We start from the raw sequence: 19,249 nt of genomic DNA, 5'->3' as shown, positions 1-19,249 counted from the left end.
AAGACGGAAAAGAAGGAAGTGAAGCTAGCGGTCTCGGTTGCAAAAGTGGCAACATTTGAACACTTATATGTAGAGTAGAGAACAAAGGCGGGGATAAAAAGTTGTATAAGCTCGCCAAGGCAAGAGAGAGGTGAAGTGCATCAAAGACGAGGCGACAAAGTACTGATCGAAAAAGCACAAATTAGACGGGGATAGCATACTTACTTTCATAGACTCTTGAATGAAGAGGGGGACGAAAACTATTGGTGCTGGGTAATCTAGAGCACTCCGAGAGTCGTCTTGATTTTAGGTATTGTAGGCATATAAAGTTGTAGGAGGTTGAGGGGGCTATGCGTAAGATGAGAAGGGAAAGAGCAATCGGTCCAGACGAGATCCCCATAGAATTTTGAAAGAGCGTAGGCAAGGCGGGTATGAAGTGGCTGATTAGGTTATTTAATGTCATTTTTAGGATGTCCAGAATGTAGAAAGAATAAGGGGGGTACCATAATTTTGTTGTACAAGAGTGATATTCAAAATTGCAACAACTATAGGGATATCAAACTACTTAGCCAAACAATGAGAATTTGGGAGAGGGCAGTAGAAATAAGGGCAAGGAGGGGGGTGTATATTTTCGAGAACCAATTCGGATTCATGCCGGGGAAATCTACGACAAAAGCCATTCATCTTTTTAGAAGATTGGTGGAGCAATATAGGGAGAGGAAGGACTTAAATATAGTATTTATTGACCTAGAAAAAGCATACGACAAAATCCCGATGGAGGTTCTATAGAGATGTTAGGAGACTAGAAGTATACATGTGGCATACATTAAGGCGATGGATGACATGTACGATGGAGCCAAGACTTGGGTAAGAGCAGTTGGAGGAGACTCAAAATACATTCCAATTGTGATAGGTTACACCACTGATCAGTTCTTAGCCCGTTTTTATTTACTTTGGTGATGGATAAATTGATACAGCATATCCAAGGGGAGGTTCCATAGTGTATGCTATTTGCAGATGACATAATATTAATTAACGAGACACGCGGCTGAGTTAACGCTAGGCTAGAGATTTGGAGACAGGCCCTAGAGTCTAAAGGTTTCAGGTTGAGTAGGACCAAGATAGAGTACTTAGAGTGCAATTCAATGATGCACCTCATGAAGCGGATGAGGAAGTGAGGATTGGTACACAAGTCATCCCCAAGAGAGGAAACTTCAAGTATCTGGGCTTAATAATCCATGGAAATGGGGAGATTAATAATGATGTAACACATCGTATTGGAGTGGGGTAGATGAAATAGAAGCTCACATCCGGTGTTTTGTGTGATAAGAAGGTGTCACCAAGAATTAAAGAAAGTTCTACAGAATGATTGTTAGACCAACCATGTTATAAGAGGCGGAGTATTGGCTAGTCAATAACTCTCACGTTTAGAAGATAAAAGTAGCAGAAATGAAGATGTTGAGATGGATGTGTGGACATACCAGGAGAGATAAGATTAGGAATGAAGATATTTAGGACAAAGTGGGAGTGGCTTCTGTGGTTGACAAGATGAGAGAAGCGAGAATGAGATGGTTCATGCATGTGAAGAAGAGATGCATAGATGCCTCAGTGAGGAGGTGTGGGGGGTTGGCTATTGTGGGTTTAAGGAGAGGTAGAGGAAGGCCAAAGAAGTATTAGGGAGAAGTTATTAGACAAGATATGGTACATCTCCAACTTACTGAGGACATGACCCTGGATAGGAGGATGTGGAGGTCAAGGATTAGGGTAGAAAGTTAGTTGGTAGTCGAGTTTGGGTTACCGTATATGTTTTCTGTTTTCCATATATGACTATCATTCTCGTAGTATTTAGCCTTCGATTTTTATTACTACCTGTTGCTTCCCTTGTGTCAGTTTCTTATTGCTTTGTTTTGCTATTGTTTCTTATTATCATTATTTTCAACATGACTTCTTCACTATTGTTTTTCTTTTTTAAGCCTGTTGAGAATTGCTTTTCTTCAGCCGATGGTCTACCGAAAACAATCTCTCTACCACCACAAGGTAGGGTAAGGTCTGCATATATATTACCCTCCTCAGACCCCACACTATAGGAATATACTAGGTATGTTGTTATTGTTGTAGTATCTATAATGGGTTCAAGGAGGACTTAGAAGAGAAAGGTTATCAAAGAAATATCAAGATGGAGCGTGGGTTTTTTCTAATGGATGAGTTTAATCAACCTGACATTCGCCATCAACCAGTTGTGTAGGATTTTTTTAAAGGATTAGACTTTCTTTTGTAAATTTTCGTTAAGTTTGTTTCTTAATATGTTCTGGGTCTAAAAGTTGGTTTATCTTTGTTTTTTTCTTCTTCTTAAGAACAATCATGGTAAACAAATAATAAGAGATAATTCCGAACTTACAATTCCCAGTATTTCAAATTTTAATTAGAACATTGGCTACATCGAAGCAATGATGCTAAGGGCAGTCACGCAACAATGACAGAGCAGAGTAGTAAAAGATTTCATTGGACTATTTCGCCAAATGTGTACTAATTATTGAAGGTGAAAAAGGGTAGAGTTTGCATTTCTGGGAAAATCATAATACATCATCAATCTGTCAAAATAAGAAACAGGAGACCAGAAAGCCATACAAGAAAGCAGAAAAATGCATGAAATACAGACATGTCATCCCCATTGGGAGAACACAAATACTTGTAAACAATAGACTCTTGAAATTCACTAATTAGTTTATTTCCTACTTCTGCCTCTTATATATCTTTCCCAAGAATGAGTGTAGCACTGCTTGCACTGCTTTGCTTGGATGAGCTGCAATGGAGCTTGTCAGCTTTTCATACGATTTCTTCTCGTATTCCAGGAATACTTCCTACAAGATTCCAAAGAGTATGATTAAAAGCTGAAGTACTATGTTTCAACTCTTCGTCGTCAAGTGAGATTGACCACTTGCTAAGGGAAGAGCACAATGGCTAAAAAACCTTTGCGTTAAATAAGAACAGATAGTAATCGAAACTATGAAGCTAGGAAAAAGGTGGAATACCTCAAGTTTGAGATCATTATAAAGCGCCTTTATTTTAGCAATACATTCAGGGTCGTCTTTTCCATAGTTCTCCTGCAAAACAAGCTCTTCTAATTAGTATTTTCAAATAGAACTAAGTGGTGATAGAAACAAACAAGGGGAAAAGAAGTTATGAGCTTACATATAATAATTTCTTTTGCTCCTCGTTGCAGAGTTCTAGAGCTTTCACTACCAACCAAGAGCACTTGAAATCCTGAATATCGGTGCCAATCTGATAGCAAAAGGAGGTCATCATAAGATTTCTATTTTTTTCAAATTAAAATAGCTTTCTGAATATTTTTAAAGGAGTTTTTTTCTATGAGCTTCCTTTACAACATACCTTACCCAGCACCTCTGGGTCAGCAAAACAGTCCAGATAATCATCCTACAAAGTCAAGAAAGCTAAAAGTCAGGATTGGTAGCACGAAAGCATAGATGTCCTGAAAGGCTGAAACTGAGTTCTGCCAATGAGGTCTTTGGTATATTGGAAACTAATCATATGTATATTTCACAAGGCCACTGTGTTGGAAATCACATTCATAAATCTGGCCACGTACAAATTTCTTTTCACAGTTTTGACCACATGGTGATGGCGCTCGATGTTTCTCAAGCTTTTTCAGAAAGCAGACTACATTCTTTTGTGATTTAAATTTAGGCCATATTTAAAGCAACATCTTTTCCGTTTTTATTTGGCCTTTTTTCCCTTACTTTTCCCCAATGAGATGCAAGGTCAAGACTACAGCCATGAAACTTCAAAAGCATAAACCAGATTGAGAAAAAAGAAGTAAATTATCCTTCTGTTCATGGTGTATGTCTAACTTTGTGCATCAAAGGTCAATTTCCAATTGAATATGATTCTTCGAATATAAAATACAGAACTTTAAATGCAGAGGAAGTTATCAGGAAGTAGTTATAATTATCACCTGAACTTGAAAATAGATTCCCATTTCAATAAGTATGTTCTTGACGTCAACATGTTTGTCAAGATTTTCTCCAGCCATTAGAAGTGCACATGCCACCTGGAAATCTTAATCATGAGTACTCCGGATATAGCAGAATAATTAACACAAAGCTAGCAGCAATTATGATTCAAAGTAATAGTAGCTATAGTTTAGATCTTGAGGAGATAGAAAAAAAAACTGAAAGGTGTTTCTTAAGTTGACTCAGAAAGACATCAAAATAAGAAGCTTTGCTATGCCTTTCTGAAAATTGCATATAGTTAATATATCTTGAAGAAGATTCAGAACTTTGAGTGTTTTAAGAGAACATCAACCTCAAATCAACAAACATAATGGTTCCCCATTTTCAAAGAACTACGAAGCAAGTGTTTAGAAACATAATAGACATGGAATCATTCTAAAATAGCACATAAAGCTGTGAACACAATAGAAAGGAAGATTTATACTCACCGGGAGGTAGAATGAATAATAAGCAGTTTTATACTGGACAATCCGGCGATGACTGCATGTAATCACATCATTATCAAAGTTAAATCACACAAGAAATACTGAAAGCAGAAAAATTGCACAAGTCTTGAAGATGTCTCCTTACATTGGCAATGAGTACTTTGATAAATCTTTCTCTCCAACAATTGTTGTGATCAAATCTATCATTTGTCCAGAGGCAGTCTGGAACTCAACCTGTCAGGATACGTCCGCAAAGCAAAAGAGAGAAAGCAAAAGGTCAGCACTATATATGATTTAATTCAAAGGCCTTTTGGTGTGCAAATAATCCTACCTCATTAAACAAATCGAGAAGATCAACATAATAAGGCTTTGCTCTGAAGTGGTTCTTCAGAATTCTCGTGATGTGGTTGCGAAGAAGTATGCCATCATTAACAGCAATCATGCCAACCTATAAGAAATATTGAAAGAAAAAATATGATGAGTAGATATTGCACATGAAAGAAAAGAGTAACAAACAAGTAATTTCTTTGTGTAGGCCCACACCTCAGGTAATTTGTACCAGCATGGCTGACCTCGACGTGTATGAGAGTTATCCATTATATCATCAAGAACAAGGAAATATGCTTGAAGCTGCAACACACATTGCACCAATCACTCACTTGAAAAGAAGAAAATCGGAACTAAAACTAAATTTATTGGGGTCACCAAAGAATTCAGACTAAGGCACAGATTTAAGAGTATTTATTTTGCATACCCATTCAATGCACCAGCCAAGGGCAGATGCTTGAAAGATTTCCTCACTGGTTAGTACTCTCCCATCATTCAACAAACTGTAGCTGTCAATAACGGAGAGCCCCCGATTAAGCTTCCCTGCACAGACAATATGCTATCATAAAGCCGCTGGAAGAAATTCTTAAGCTATCAAAGATTGTAAATGAAGTAGAAAATTTTAGAATATTCAAATGGAGCAATTCAGTCCTACCTCCAGGTACATTGTAGTCCAACATCTGAGACAAATCAATAAAAGTAACAATGAGAGATGTAAAAATGAAGATAATTTGAGATATAGATTGTTCAAAAAATTTAATAATTCTGAAAGAATAAAATGAAAAGAAGCTGAGCCTCAGCGTAACCACAAATTGAATAACCGATATAAAGGTACAGGATTACCACATCAGCAGTACTGAACTGACAATTAATTACATTTACAAGAAAAACCAACTAGTTTGCATTGCAAAATGCATCATAAGATAATCCATGTTGAACCAACACTATATGCAAAGGCGGAGCCAGGATTTGAAGCTTGTGGGTTTGGGATTCTAGTTCATTTATGTTACTGGGTTCTACAATTTATACATATTCAATGAATTTTTTAAGACAAATACAGGTTTTAGACCCAAGTTAATGGGTTCGGCCAAACTTCCGTAAGTCCTATGCTAGCTCCGCCCCTGACTCTATGAAAGGTGGTTGTCAAGCATACTCCACCCCCACGGGCAAGCATAAACAACAAGCAAAAATGCATAGATTCTAGAGTAATGAAATGTTGAATTCATATGTTCAAGAACATTGTAATTTCTGCTTTCAAGCATGTTTCTAGTGGATGTTTGGACTAACTTCAAGCTTGAGGAAAATTACAACAAGCTCCATTTTTATAAGTATCTATGCTATGTTGACTGAGGCTAATTTATCCTCTGAAATTCATATATATACCAAATCATTTGGATGAGACAAGATAAAAACAAAAAAAATTCTAGCTTTAATTCCATCTTACTTAAGACTAGTAAGAATTTGATCTTTGCATCCATTTGTTTGCTTTTAGTTTCCATGAGTCAATAATCAAAGTACCCTTTATGTTACAGTAAAACGTAATGAATGAGACAAAAAATGACAATGATGCAAGAAAAGCAATTAAGCAAGATTTATCAACAGAAACATAACACATGTAATGTAATGCACAAAATGGATCTACATTCACATAGAGACAAAAGAAAAGAAAAAGAAAAAACAATACCTTGTCGACCCATTGACGAGAATCATCAGTAAATTCGAAATCTGGGTCATTAAGCAGCTCAGATTTGAGGACAGTGTACACATCCAAAAACTTGGACTTGAGATCGCTCATTGTTTCAGAGAGAGAGTGTGTGTGTGTGTGTGTTGGTTAATTTGCAGAGAAGAAGGAGATCTGTGGGTCGTTAAACACTAGGAAGTTATATGTGTATTATATATAGGAAAAACCAGCGCCGTATTTCTCTGAATTAAAATGGGAGAGTCATAGAAGTTGCACGGAGTAGAGAGCAGTCCAGGCTCCAGCAGTAAGCGCCAGCCACCAATCACCTGCCTCTCTTTTTCTTTTAGATTATTCATTTACTTCTTTCCTTTAAATTAATTTTCCCCATTTTTGTTATTTTTAAAGTGTAACAAATTACCATTAAAAAGAAAGAAAGAAAGTGCAACAAATAAAATAGTACAGATTTATTCCAAATAAAATTTGTAACTTTACAATATTTTTGCCTCTACACTATACACGTTTTGGTTTTTTAATTTCTCCATATATTTTTTAGTTAAATGAGAAAAGGCTGAATCAAAATGATCAACATTGCCAAGATCTATTATATATAAATTTTTATGATATATCGAAGACTGCTATTTTCGGGCAACAAATGGGTATCTTAGTAATATTATCATTGTTATTTAATAATATATTAAAATTAATTGAATCGAACTGAAATTAAAGAGAAATTGAAATGATTGGACTGATTATATATAATAAATAAACTAAACTAAATTTTTTGGTATAATATGATTTTGTTTGAAGTAAATGATTGAATCAGACATTGACACCCACCGGAAAAAGAGAAAAGGCCGGGGATTTGGTAGAAATTAAGTAGGACTTTGGACATAAAAATATTTTTTTTTAAAAAAAGTAGTATTTGAATTTGAAATTATGTTTGAACATATATTTCACTGAAAAGTTATTGCAATTTTGAAAAAAGAGGGGAAAAAAAGTTGCAATCGTGAGCGGGGAAAAAGTTTTGTTTGAAAATTATGAAAAAGTGGCCAAAACTACTTTTTGATTTTTGAAAAACTCATTTTCAAATTTTTTTCAAAAACTTATAAATTTTCATGGATAAATATGTTTTAAAGAAAAAATTCAAAAAGGAAAAACTTTTTATTGACAAACGGGACCTAAATATTGCACATGTAAGATGTACTGCAATAAGTATACTACTTATTTACCGCTCAATTCTCTTTTTATCAATAATACTTTATCTCATTTTATATGATAATATTACTATCTATCATATCAAACTATCTTTTAAAGACTATCAGAATTCAAAATGTGTAATAATTTTTAAATATGTAATTTTCAGTTTAAAAGATTAAGATATTGATGTTCGTATTTATAACCAAAAATAAATGCATTCACCCTCATGAGTAGAGAGTCGCCGTCTTAGTATGATGGAAAGAATACGATTTTCTTTTATATTGTATACCTAGCGATGCTCATTGCAGATCATAAAAAATTGCTAATGTTAGCTAAATCATGAAAAATGATAGAATACTCTTGTAACTAGTGACCGGGCTAGAGACTGAGGCATGAGTTCTATTAGTAACTTTAGTCCAAACTCTATATTTATCTTAAAAAATAATTTAATATGTTCAAATTATTAATTTTGAATTCAGTAGGTTAAAAGGGCTAAAATTCTAAACCCAAAAACTTAAGATTTTGGTTGCGCCTCTACTTGTAACTTTTAAATAAGATAACACCCGAAGCATATCTTATTTTCGAAGACACCAATTTGAAATGTACTACCTCCAGTCCACAATAAGTGATCAATTTGTTTTTGGCACGCCCATTAAGAAAATACTAAATTCTATACAAAAATACCTAGTATGACTAAACTACCCTTAATTAAATATTTAATGTGAGGAGTAAGAAACTTTTTAGGAATATGTACATAAGGGTAATTTTGTAAAAACAAATTGAATTATTTCTTGATTATATAAATGGATACATATTTTGGACCAAAATAAAAAGGCAAATTAGTCACTTATTGTGGACTGGAGAGAGTATTAAGAAGGGATACAAGAAATAAACAATTACAAGATGAACTATCTAAATAGTTTTTACTTTGCTTATGCTTTTTGATTAAACAGAACCATGTTAAACACCTTTTTCAAGGGAATAAAACTGTGGTTGATTCTGACTCTAATTAGTATCAAATGTTTGGAAAGTTGCATAAAACATCATACTTTCTTGGAATTACAGTTTAATAGTTAAAATACCATCTTGTCAGCAATTCAGGCTGTCAATTTTGACTTATTCTAATAAGCATATGACTAAAATCCAAAATTGTTTCTTCCCTCAATTATTCTCATGGTCCTCATTTTGTCACATGTTTGCCCAATAGCAGTAATGCAGTATCAAATATTTCTTTTAAACTGTAATTTATCCAAACAATTTTTGATGTTATTAGCTATAAATTTTGTTTATTTATAGTATAGTTTTTATGAGGTCTCAAAAATGTAAAACTTAGTTTATAAAATTAAGAAATCGATACTCATATTTAAATACAGAATATAAATATATTCACTTTGGTCGCTTGTATGCTAACATTCTTTTTTAGACGACTATAGAAACAATGTTATTTTAGTAATTTAAGTTGTAAACTTAGATTGGTAATTGGAAACTCGAAAAAGAAAAGCACAAAAAACAACTGCCAACTGGCAGGTAAGGAACTGCCGGCGTTCCTATTATCTTATTTAGAAATCAATATCCTTCAAATTATCCCTGCGTTCTATTTTATGTAATAGAGTTTGGAAAATGACGATCATACTATTTAGTTTTCAAGTGAATTAGACAAAAAAAATCATGTTTATTGAATAAAATTCTTATATTTAAAAATTGCATAAGATGTATTATATATAACTCACAATAGTTGGTTCAATTATCTGACTTTCAAAACTCACCAATTCCACTAATCCAAATCTGTACCGCCTAAGATCCATCATGAAAATATAATTTAAAATATTATGTTCAAAGAAAAATTTCTTCATGAAAATATAATTTAAAATATTATGTTCAAAGAAAGATTTCTTTAACTGCCTAACTTAATAGTACCACATAGATTGAAGCAGAGTAACAAGTTGAATAATGCGACAGTCGTAAATTTAAGACTATCGCGCCAAAACTCAAAGTAGAATTTTAAAGTTTGAGCACATCAATTTCGACCTGATTTAAGAAAATACTTCTGTTCATTTTACTTTTAACAAATTTTCTTAGTCGATTAAAATTAATTACAATTTCTAGTTAAATATATATTAATTGTATACTAATATATAAAAAATGAGTATATTTTTTTGACTTGCTAATACATGTAGATTTTTCCTTCTTAATTGATGGGCCAGTTTGGATGGGTATCACGAGTACTGCATGATGCACTATCACCCACCTGCTCTTATTTGGACTGCCGCATGACAAATAATTCTCCTTTCTCTTTAATATTATCATTCTTTCTCATGATAGTTTCGTCTTTAGTTTCTACTACTAAACTAGTCAAATAGTGTAAGTGTGGTCCGATTCTCGTGATGTTGACCTGTGGGAGGTGTCCATAGCCTTATTAAGAAGTTGGTCATTGTTTCAAAGGGAAAAAATCCAAAATTATCTCTCCACTTTTAAATATTATTTATATCTATCTTTGTTGAACTATTTGCTCAAATTTATCATTGTCATTATATTATCCGGTCAAATTTACTCCTACCATAAACAAACTTGTAAAATTACTCCTCAGTCCGTCAAGTGACCTAGAATCTCCCAAATCATTTTAGTTAAGTCACTTATTCTTCTTTTTGATCCAATATTTTCAAAATAGATAGCGTTTACCTGCTTTCTTAATTGAAAAAAACAATAAGAAAAAAAAATATTAAAATAATACAGCGATAAGTAAATAAAGTATAGTAAATTATATTGAAGAATCTAAATTAGGTAGCTTGTCTAAATTTCAAAAGTATTTACAACAACCCAGCTTTAATGAATTCATTCTACCAAATATATGGAGACTTTGCAAGTATCAATGATAGAAGTTGAAGTTTCTCGGAGATTTTGCATTGTCGAATTCAACTTTGCTTTAATCAAATACCTACACATTGTGCATTCTTAAGTTAGTCGACCGAACTCTATACTAACTAGACAATTACAAATTATATTTGAATATATACGTACATACATGATGAGCAGTCACATATAATACCCACAGAATTTTGCGGGGTGTATATGGTTGAAAAATTATAAAATTTCTAAACCAATTCCAAAACCATAATCACAAGAAGAGAAGTTGGTGCAATGGTAATTGAAAATATCCATGAACAATTTGTATAGTTTAGTACCGTTGGCTGATAATAGGTGAATTGGACTATAATTAGGCCCTAAAGAACCACTATCTTGTATAGTTTTTTATGGTAAAGAGTGATAACAAAATGCTCTGATTAGTGTTTTTCATGCTTTGCAGGCTATATACAATAAAAGAAGTCTATGGAGTACTTTTGGGATCAATTACGGAGAAAAACAGGGCAATCTTACAATATCCGTTAAGTGCACCATGCGAAGGCAGCAAAACCAGAACTGGAGATGGACTGCCGCGGTCCTGGCGTAACCGCGGTCGACCGCGGCAGAAGGCTGTTGCGGATTCTGAGAGGCTAGTTGGCCGTGGTCCTGGTGTAACCACGATAGGACCGCGATAGGAAGCGGAAAATTGAGGGACTGAAGTGCAAAAACACGGGATTTTTAGCCCAAAACCCTATATTAAACAATAGAACTCGCCCAAGGGAGGCATGTAATGTTTTAGAGACTACTTTGGCAAGAAAAACAAGTGTGAGAGATCACCCAAAACATCATATTTTCTTCTTCTCTTTATTTTTCTTGCAATTTTGATCATGAATATTTTCATAGTTTATTTACCCATTGTCATGAGTAGCTAAATCTGTTGTCTAGGGTTTTGATGGAACCTATTGAAGGATGAACTTCTTGATTATGTTAATATAGTTTGCCAGTTTAATCTCTATTTATTCAATTACATGTTTGTTGTAGTTAATTGATAGGATCCTCAATTAGCTGTGCCTATTTAGTATGCATAACTCGGGAGAGAGTGCATATTTAGGTGATTGTTGAACAACACCACTCCCAAAGTATAAGAGCAATCTATAACTGCAGGTTTAAAGGTGAGATTAGGGATAACGAAGTCTTGGGTGCAATCTAAAGTGAACTGTAATAAACAAAGCCAGCTAGCGTATCTCGGGAGAGTGCGTCTAGTAAATTATCGTGATTACTTGGGAGAGATTCACGGTAAAAAGAGTGTTCATGGTTGATAGAGATGTGTTGGTAAATCTATATGAAACATAAACATAAGGGATTCCGTCAATAGGGGAAATCACTACCTTAGAACCTTCTCATTATTGTTCACAACTTAAGCTTATTTAGTTTACAACTGTTTATTGACTTTCAATTTTAGTTATTAAATATACCATCAACTGTTATTCACAACGTTTGAGGAAGTTGATTCTAAAGAATGTAGTAAGTCCAACGAAAGTAATTGATAGGTTAATTCTCTGTGGATTCGACTCTGGGCATAAATACTTAGGTTATATTTGCAACGTCCGCATTGTTCTTTTATAAGGCATAGTTGGGCGTGATAAAATTTTGGCGCCGTTGCTGGGGAATTAACGGTGTTATCAATTACAATTGAAAGAAGTACAAAAATTCTTACTGTAGTCATTTTTTCTCTATACCCAATTTTTACATTGAAATTTTAACGTTTGTTGACTTGGTTGCACAGGTGCATGCTTAGAAACTCATCGAGATCTGGTGAAGTATTTGAAGCATTATCAGATCCCGAGAAAGTTTTCAAGGCCTTGAATTGGGCTAATCGGAAAAATAAACAACAACCAACAACTGCACAATTCGAAACAGTCATGGGGGATCACGAGGAAAACCCAGCGGTACCAATAGTGCCAGAGGCTGCTCTTTATGACTGGGCACAACCCACAGCTGAAAATCTATCCACAACCATTGTAGTTCCGCAGATACAGGCTAAGTCATTCCAAATTACGAATAACATGTTGCACTTGTTGCAGAACAAGGGACTATTTTCGGGGTCGCAAGTCGAAGATCCTCAGCAGCACTTGAAGAACTTCCTCTCTATCTGCAAAACCCAAAGTCAGCCCAACGTAACTCCTGAAGCAATCAAGCTGTTATTGTTTCCATTCTCAGTGACAGGAGCTGCCCAGACTTGGCTAAACTCACTTCCCATAAATTCTATAACAACTTGGGATGAGTTAGTCAGGCAATTCCATAACAAGTTCCACTCACCCAATAAGACCGCTCAACAAATCGATGAAATTTTGAGTTTTAAATAGAGACCAATGGAGACACTGCATGAAACATGAGAGCGCTTTAAAGGGATGCTGGTTATATGCTCGCACCATGGTATTCCAGATCTGATGTTGGGGCAGCGGTTTTACATGGGATTGTCAGATAGCGTGAAGAACATTGTTGATGTTTCAGCTGGTGGAGCATTTTTGAGCAAAACATGGAGAGAAGGCCAGAGTCTACTTGACAAGATGGCACAAAATTCAGGATGGACAACCAGGAATGCACCTATCACTCCAGTGGTTCACTCAGTGCCCTTAGATCCATCCAACTCTATAGCTGAAAATATGGCCACCTTATTGACAGAGATGAGTATACTCACCAAAAAGGTGGAAGAGTCAGGGCAGAAGCAGCAGGTACACATCGTAGATACTACCAATGGGGGCTTGTGCGCATCTTGCATTAGTCAGCCAATCGATAACCAATGGAATGCAGAACATGATCATCACCACTACCCTGAAGACATGAATTATGTGTCTAATTATGGAGGCCAGAGACAGGGTGGTCAGAATTGGGGCCAGCAAAATCAGCCATACAGGCCAGTCCATCCACAGTGCAACAATGGAAACATGGGAGGTATGAGACCCCCTAACAATATGGGATATAATAATCAGAATCAGCAGCAGGGGTATCACCCTCCTCAGCAACAGCATGGTGGAAGGCAGGAAGATGGGTTTGCTAGACTTGAGGCAATGATGCAGCAGGTTATTGGGTCTAATGCAAAGATTAATGAGAGAGTGGATGCACATGATGCAGCAATCAAGAATATTGAAGTGCAGGTGGGCCAAATTTCTATGTCTCTGAACAATCGTCCTCATGGGACACTACCTGCAGACACCCAGATAAATCCAAAAGATCAAGTCCCAAAGTAGCTGATGGCGGTAAGTGTACGTAATGGCAGAGATCTAGATGTAGAGCAAGAGAGGGCTCGAGAAACTAGACAAGCTAAGACACTTATACCAGTGCCCATTGAGCTGGATAAGTCAACGAAACTGACGGAGGTGCCAGTCCAGCCTGCCCAGGAAGAAAATAGCATCCAGAATGCGACCGAGAAAGAAGTTGAGACCGTCCAGGAACCAGTAGTTGATGTAGCAGCTGATAAGGATCAATCCCAGTTGATTGGGAAGAAGATACCTCCTGCACCTTTCCCTCAGAGGCTGGCTAAGTACCAAAAGGAGGAACAATACAAGAAGTTCTTTGAAATGATGAAACAAATCCAGGTAAACATACCATTGATTGAAGCTTTGAAGGAGATGCCTGGGTATGCAAAAATGATGAAGGACTTGATTCCCGAAAGTTTGATTTCCAAGACTTGGCCACAGTTACTCTTACTCAGACATGTAGTGCAGTGGTGACTAGACCAATTGCAGAAAAGCTGTCTGACCCAGGGAGCTTTACAATTCCATGCACTATTGGTAATGTTGCTTTTGCTAAAGCACTGTGTGATCTAGGGGCCAGCATCAATCTTATGCCCCTAGCGATTTATAAGAGGCTGGGCATTGGAAGAGCTAGACCCACCTCTATGTTGTTGCAGCTGGCTGACAGGACAGTGAAATGACCCTCTGGTATACTGGATGATGTGCTAGTTTAGGTAGGGAAATTTGTGTTCCCTGTAGATTTTGTGATCTTAGACTGCAGAGTGGATGAAGAGATTCCCATAATTTTGGGAAGACCATTCTTGGCCACAGGGAGAGCTCTCATTGATTGTGAAACCGAGGAGCTCAAGATGAGATTGAACGATGAGGAGATAACATTCAATGTGCAGAAATTTATGAGGCGGCCAAGTGAATTCGCCAATTGTTCTCTTATTGATGCCGTGGATGTAATCGTAGAGACTGATGATGAGGTGCTAACCATTGAGGACCCCCTTGCTGCATGTTTAATGAATTTGGATGAGGTGAATGGAGAGGAACTGGCGGAATGGGTGTTGGCATTAGAGGGTAGAGGGTTCTGGGATAGAACTCTAGAATTTGAGCCCTTGCACTTGGAAAATCTAGAGACTCCTCCAGCCAAGCCATCTATCGAAGAACCACCAAAGCTGGAGTTAAAGCCATTGCCCAACTATCTCAGGTATGAATTCCTTGGACCTAACTCCACATTACATGTTATTATCTCATCTAGTTTGTTAGATGTGCAGGCGCAACAACTTTTGCAGGTACTTAAGGAGTGCAAGACTGCCATTGGGTGGACCATGGCAGACATAAAGGGGATCAACCCCGCCTACTGCATGCACAAAATTCTACTGGAAGAGGGATACAAACCTTCCAGGGAACACCAAAGAAGGCTGAACCCTAACATGAAGGAAGTGGTGAAGAAAAGTAATAAAGTGGTTAGACGCGGGAATTATCTTCCCAATCTCTGACAGCAGCTGGGTTAGCCCAGTTCAATGTGTACCTAAAAAGGGTGGCATGACGGTAGTTAAGAATGATAACAATGAATTGATCTCTACAAGAACAGTCACGGGCTGGAGAATTTGCATGGATTATAGAAAGCTAAATCTAGCCACCCGGAAAGACCACTTCCCACTTCCCTTCATTGATCAGATGTTAGACAGACTGGCAGGGAGGTCACACTTCTATTTTATAGACGGGTACTCAGGATAAATCAGATCTCCATTGCACCGGAGGATAGAGAGAAGACCTCTTTCACTTGCCCTTATGGCATTTATGCCTTTCGGAGGATGCCCTTTGGCCTATGCAACGCACCCGCCACATTCCAACGGTGCATGATGGCCATATTCCCTGACATGGGAGAGGACATAATGGAGGTGTTCATGGATGACTTCTCAGTGGTAGGGAATTCATTTGATGAGTGCCTGATAAATCTGACGCGTGTGCTGAAACGGTGTATCGAGACTAACCTGGTTCTAAAATGGGAGAAGTGCCACTTCATGGTACAAGAAGGCATAGTCTTGGGGCACCGGGTGTCAAGCAAAGGAATTGAGGTGGATCGTGCTAAAGTGGATGTAATACAAAGCTACCTCCTCCAACTTCAGTCAAAGCAATCAGAAGCTTTCTTGGGCATGTCGGTTTCTACCGGAGATTCATAAAAGACTTCTAAAAAATTGCCAACCCTCTTTGTAAGTTGTTAGAAAAAGATCACCCTTTCTTGTTTTCTGATGATTGCAGGGTAGCATTCGAGGAGCTGAAAAAGAGACTGGTCACAGCACCTATCATTGTTGCCCCCAACTAGGAGCAACCATTCGAACTCATGTGTGATGCCAGTGACTACGCAGTGGGGATAGTGTTGGGACAACGGAAGGACAAGTTGATGCATCCAATCTACTATGCTAGTAGAACGCTGAGTGGAGCCCAGCTGAACTATATTGTGACTGAGAAGGAGATGTTGGCTGTGGTGTTTGCTTTCGACAAGTTCAGATCATATCTGATTGGTTCTAAGGTAATTGTATACACTAATCATGCAGCTCTCAGGTACTTGATTGTGAAGAAGGAGTCTAAGCCGCGCCTGATTCGTTGGGTGTTGCTGCTATAAGAATTCGACCTTGAAATTCGTGACCGTAAGGGCACAGAAAACCAAGTCGCTGATCATCTATCACGACTTGAGGGAGCTGAAAATGCAGTTGAGGTTGAAGATATTCTGGAAACCTTTCCAGACGAGCAGCTGCTCGCCATTAGTCTTGAGAAAGCGCCATGGTATGCAGATTTTGCAAATTACCTGGCCTGCGGTATAGTTCCCTATGACCTTTCATTTGTACAAAAGAAAATTTTTTATCGTGACTGCCGCAAGTATTATTGGGATGAGCCTTACCTGTTTAGAATTTGTGTTGACAATATGATCCGGAGGTGTGTCCCCGAGATTGAACAATCTTCTGTTTTGCAGGCTTGTCACGCATCGACTTATGGAGGACATTTTGGAGGGGTCAGGACAGCTGCAAAAGTGCTTGAGGCCGGATTCTTTTGGACAATAGTGTTTAAAGATGCGCACCAATGGGTGAAGGGCTGCAATGAATGTCAGCGGACCGGGAACATTTCCCGTTACCATAAGATGCCCATGAACCCAATTCAAGAGGTGGAAGTGTTTGATGTCTGGGAGATTGACTTCATGGGTCCCTTTGTCAGCTCCTATGGCAATAAGTACATACTTGTTGCTGTGGATTACGTGTCCAAATGGGTAGAAGCTGCAGCGTTGCCCACTAATGATGCAAGAGTGGTGGTGGGGTTTTTGAAGAAGAACATATTCACCAGATTTGGGACACCAAGAGCGATTATCAGTGACGGAGGCACTCACTTCTGTAATAGAGCTTTCGAGAAGTTGCTTGCAAAGTATGATGTACGCCACAAGGTGGCTACCCCTTATCACCCGCAAACTAGTAGGCAGGTTGAAGTGTCCAACAGAGAGATAAAGAGTGTGCTAACCAAGACTGTGAATGCCACAAGAACTGATTGGGCGAAAAAGTTAGATGATGTACTCTGGGCCTATAGAACTGCTTTTAAAACACCGATTGGTATGTCACCATATAAGCTGGTGTTCGGGAAGGCCTGCCATTTGCCAGTGGAACTTGAACATATAGCGTGGTGGGCACTGAAAAAGCTGAATCTAGATATCGAGGCTGCGAGCACAACGAGAATCACAGAATTGCATAAGCTCGACGAGTTTAGACATCTTGCTTTTGAGAGCATAAGGTTGTACAAGGAAAGAATGAAGAGGTTGCACGACAAGAACATTGTGGAGCAAAATTTCAATCCTGGAGATATGGTGTTGCTTTATAACTCACGATTAAGGCTATTTCCGGGTAAACTCAGGTCACGATGGTCTGGACCATTTAGAGTGGTCGAAGTTTTCCCTTCAGGTGCTGTCAAGATTGCCACAGAGAAAGACTCTCGTACATTTAGAGTCAATGGGCAGAGATTGAAACTATATGTGGGCATGAGCGAACCAAAGGAAGTGTCTGAGCTACACCTGACTGAACCACAGAGGTCGAGCGAGCCTTAAATGCACTCATCTGCGTCGTGCTGCAATGTTAAATCAGGCGCTGCGTGGGAGGCAACCCACGAATGTGTTGTAAGTGTAATGCATAAAAAAAAAGTAAGTAGCAGGAACACGCCCAGACCGCGGTCAAGGACCTCCTCTGAAAGAAGTCTATCGCGGTCCCAGCGTAACCGCGGTAGGACCACGGTCAAATACCCCCTCTGAAAGAGGTCTACCGCGGTCCCAGCGTAACCGCGGTAGGACCGCGGCAGACCAGCGCGGGCCAGGTAAGTGCAGATTTTTTTCCCCTTTTTAATAAACCTAGCCCCCCACTATTCCCCCACACCCTTCTTTTCTTCAAACCACCCGCATCCCTCATCCCCTTCTCTCTTCTCTTCTCTCTTTCACACCATCTCCCATCCCTCAAACCCCCATTGTTGCCCCTCCTTTCTTCTCCATCTCTCTCTCTCCACAACCTATCCCTTCCATTCATCCTCAAGGTATGCTTCTCTATTCTTTTCTCTTTCTTTTCCATAACTTAGTGTGATGAGTAGTCTAAATTAGTTTCAATTACACCCTAGGTAGTGTTTTAGTGTAATTTTTTTATTTTTTTTCTTTCTTTTCTTTCCTTTTCTCCAATTTGCTTCTTTGGGCCATGATTGATGCTTAAATGGTTGGGTTTTCATTGTGCTTAACTTGGGGGAGATTTTTAGATTTTTGGAGGCCTAAACAAATTTTTTAGGGTGAATCTTGGTGGGGGGGCCTAAATGGCCGAAAATTGGGGTGTGTTGTAAAATTTTGGAGCACTTTGTGCCCTTCTTAGTTTGTGGTGGTGGTAGCATTTGACATGATTCACTTGTGGGAGATTGTGTGGGGTATTATATGGCAGAATTGTAGAATTAATAGTGGTGTGAGGGCGCTAGTGGAGGTTGTCAACTTTGGGCACCTTACTAATTGGGTATACTGGCATTGATTGTCAAAAGGAAACTGTTTGGTGCCATCAGGTGGCGAAGTCTGAGTACCCATCCGACTGGCACATGTTAGGATGCATCTGATTGTTACCCTGAATTGTCTGCAGGTAATATGGCCCGAAAAAGGCGAAAGAGCTCGGCAAGCACATCCCAAATGCCAATATATGATGCCACCAGGTTCCAGTCACAGGAGGCAGAGGACGCGTTTCATGCTAAAGCCACCAAAAGCTTTGTCCCTGAGATTCCTGTTGACAGGGCTGCCCTCCGTATGGAAAACGCAGACATGTATGAGGAAATCAGATGGAGGGAGATGGAGTTCTTGTTTGATGAACCTGAGACGACAAACCCGATGATAGTTCGGGAGTTCTACGCGAACTGCCCGGAAAATTTATGCCGGTCTGTGATTGTGCGGGGCAGGGTGGTAGATGCCTCAGTTCTGAAGATTCGCCAGGTCTTGCAGCTACCCCAGTTCACTGGTGACATTGATCA

The 19,249-nt window shown here is 38.2% G+C and overlaps 1 protein-coding gene across 1 annotated transcript; it reads right to left on the bottom strand.

Annotated features, from left to right (window-relative positions):
- Positions 1-2,489: 2,489 nt before the first annotated feature.
- Positions 2,490-6,785, bottom strand: LOC107779968 (farnesyl pyrophosphate synthase-like). Its single transcript, XM_016600471.2, has 12 exons — positions 6,447-6,785; positions 5,418-5,442; positions 5,190-5,305; positions 4,979-5,065; positions 4,767-4,883; positions 4,581-4,669; positions 4,439-4,490; positions 3,953-4,048; positions 3,370-3,414; positions 3,172-3,261; positions 3,012-3,083; positions 2,490-2,840 (listed from the first exon to the last, which is right to left on the bottom strand). The coding sequence occupies exons 1-12, from the start codon at positions 6,555-6,557 to the stop codon at positions 2,712-2,714; spliced, it is 1,029 nt and encodes a 342-aa protein (XP_016455957.1). The 5' UTR covers positions 6,558-6,785; the 3' UTR covers positions 2,490-2,711.
- Positions 6,786-19,249: the final 12,464 nt, after the last annotated feature.

Source organism: Nicotiana tabacum, chromosome 8 (assembly GCF_000715075.1).
Source record: "Nicotiana tabacum cultivar K326 chromosome 8, ASM71507v2, whole genome shotgun sequence".
Lineage (NCBI taxonomy): Eukaryota > Viridiplantae > Streptophyta > Magnoliopsida > Solanales > Solanaceae > Nicotiana > Nicotiana tabacum.
Note: the sequence above shows the minus strand (reverse complement) of the source record. Positions and strands in the feature narration are given on the sequence as shown.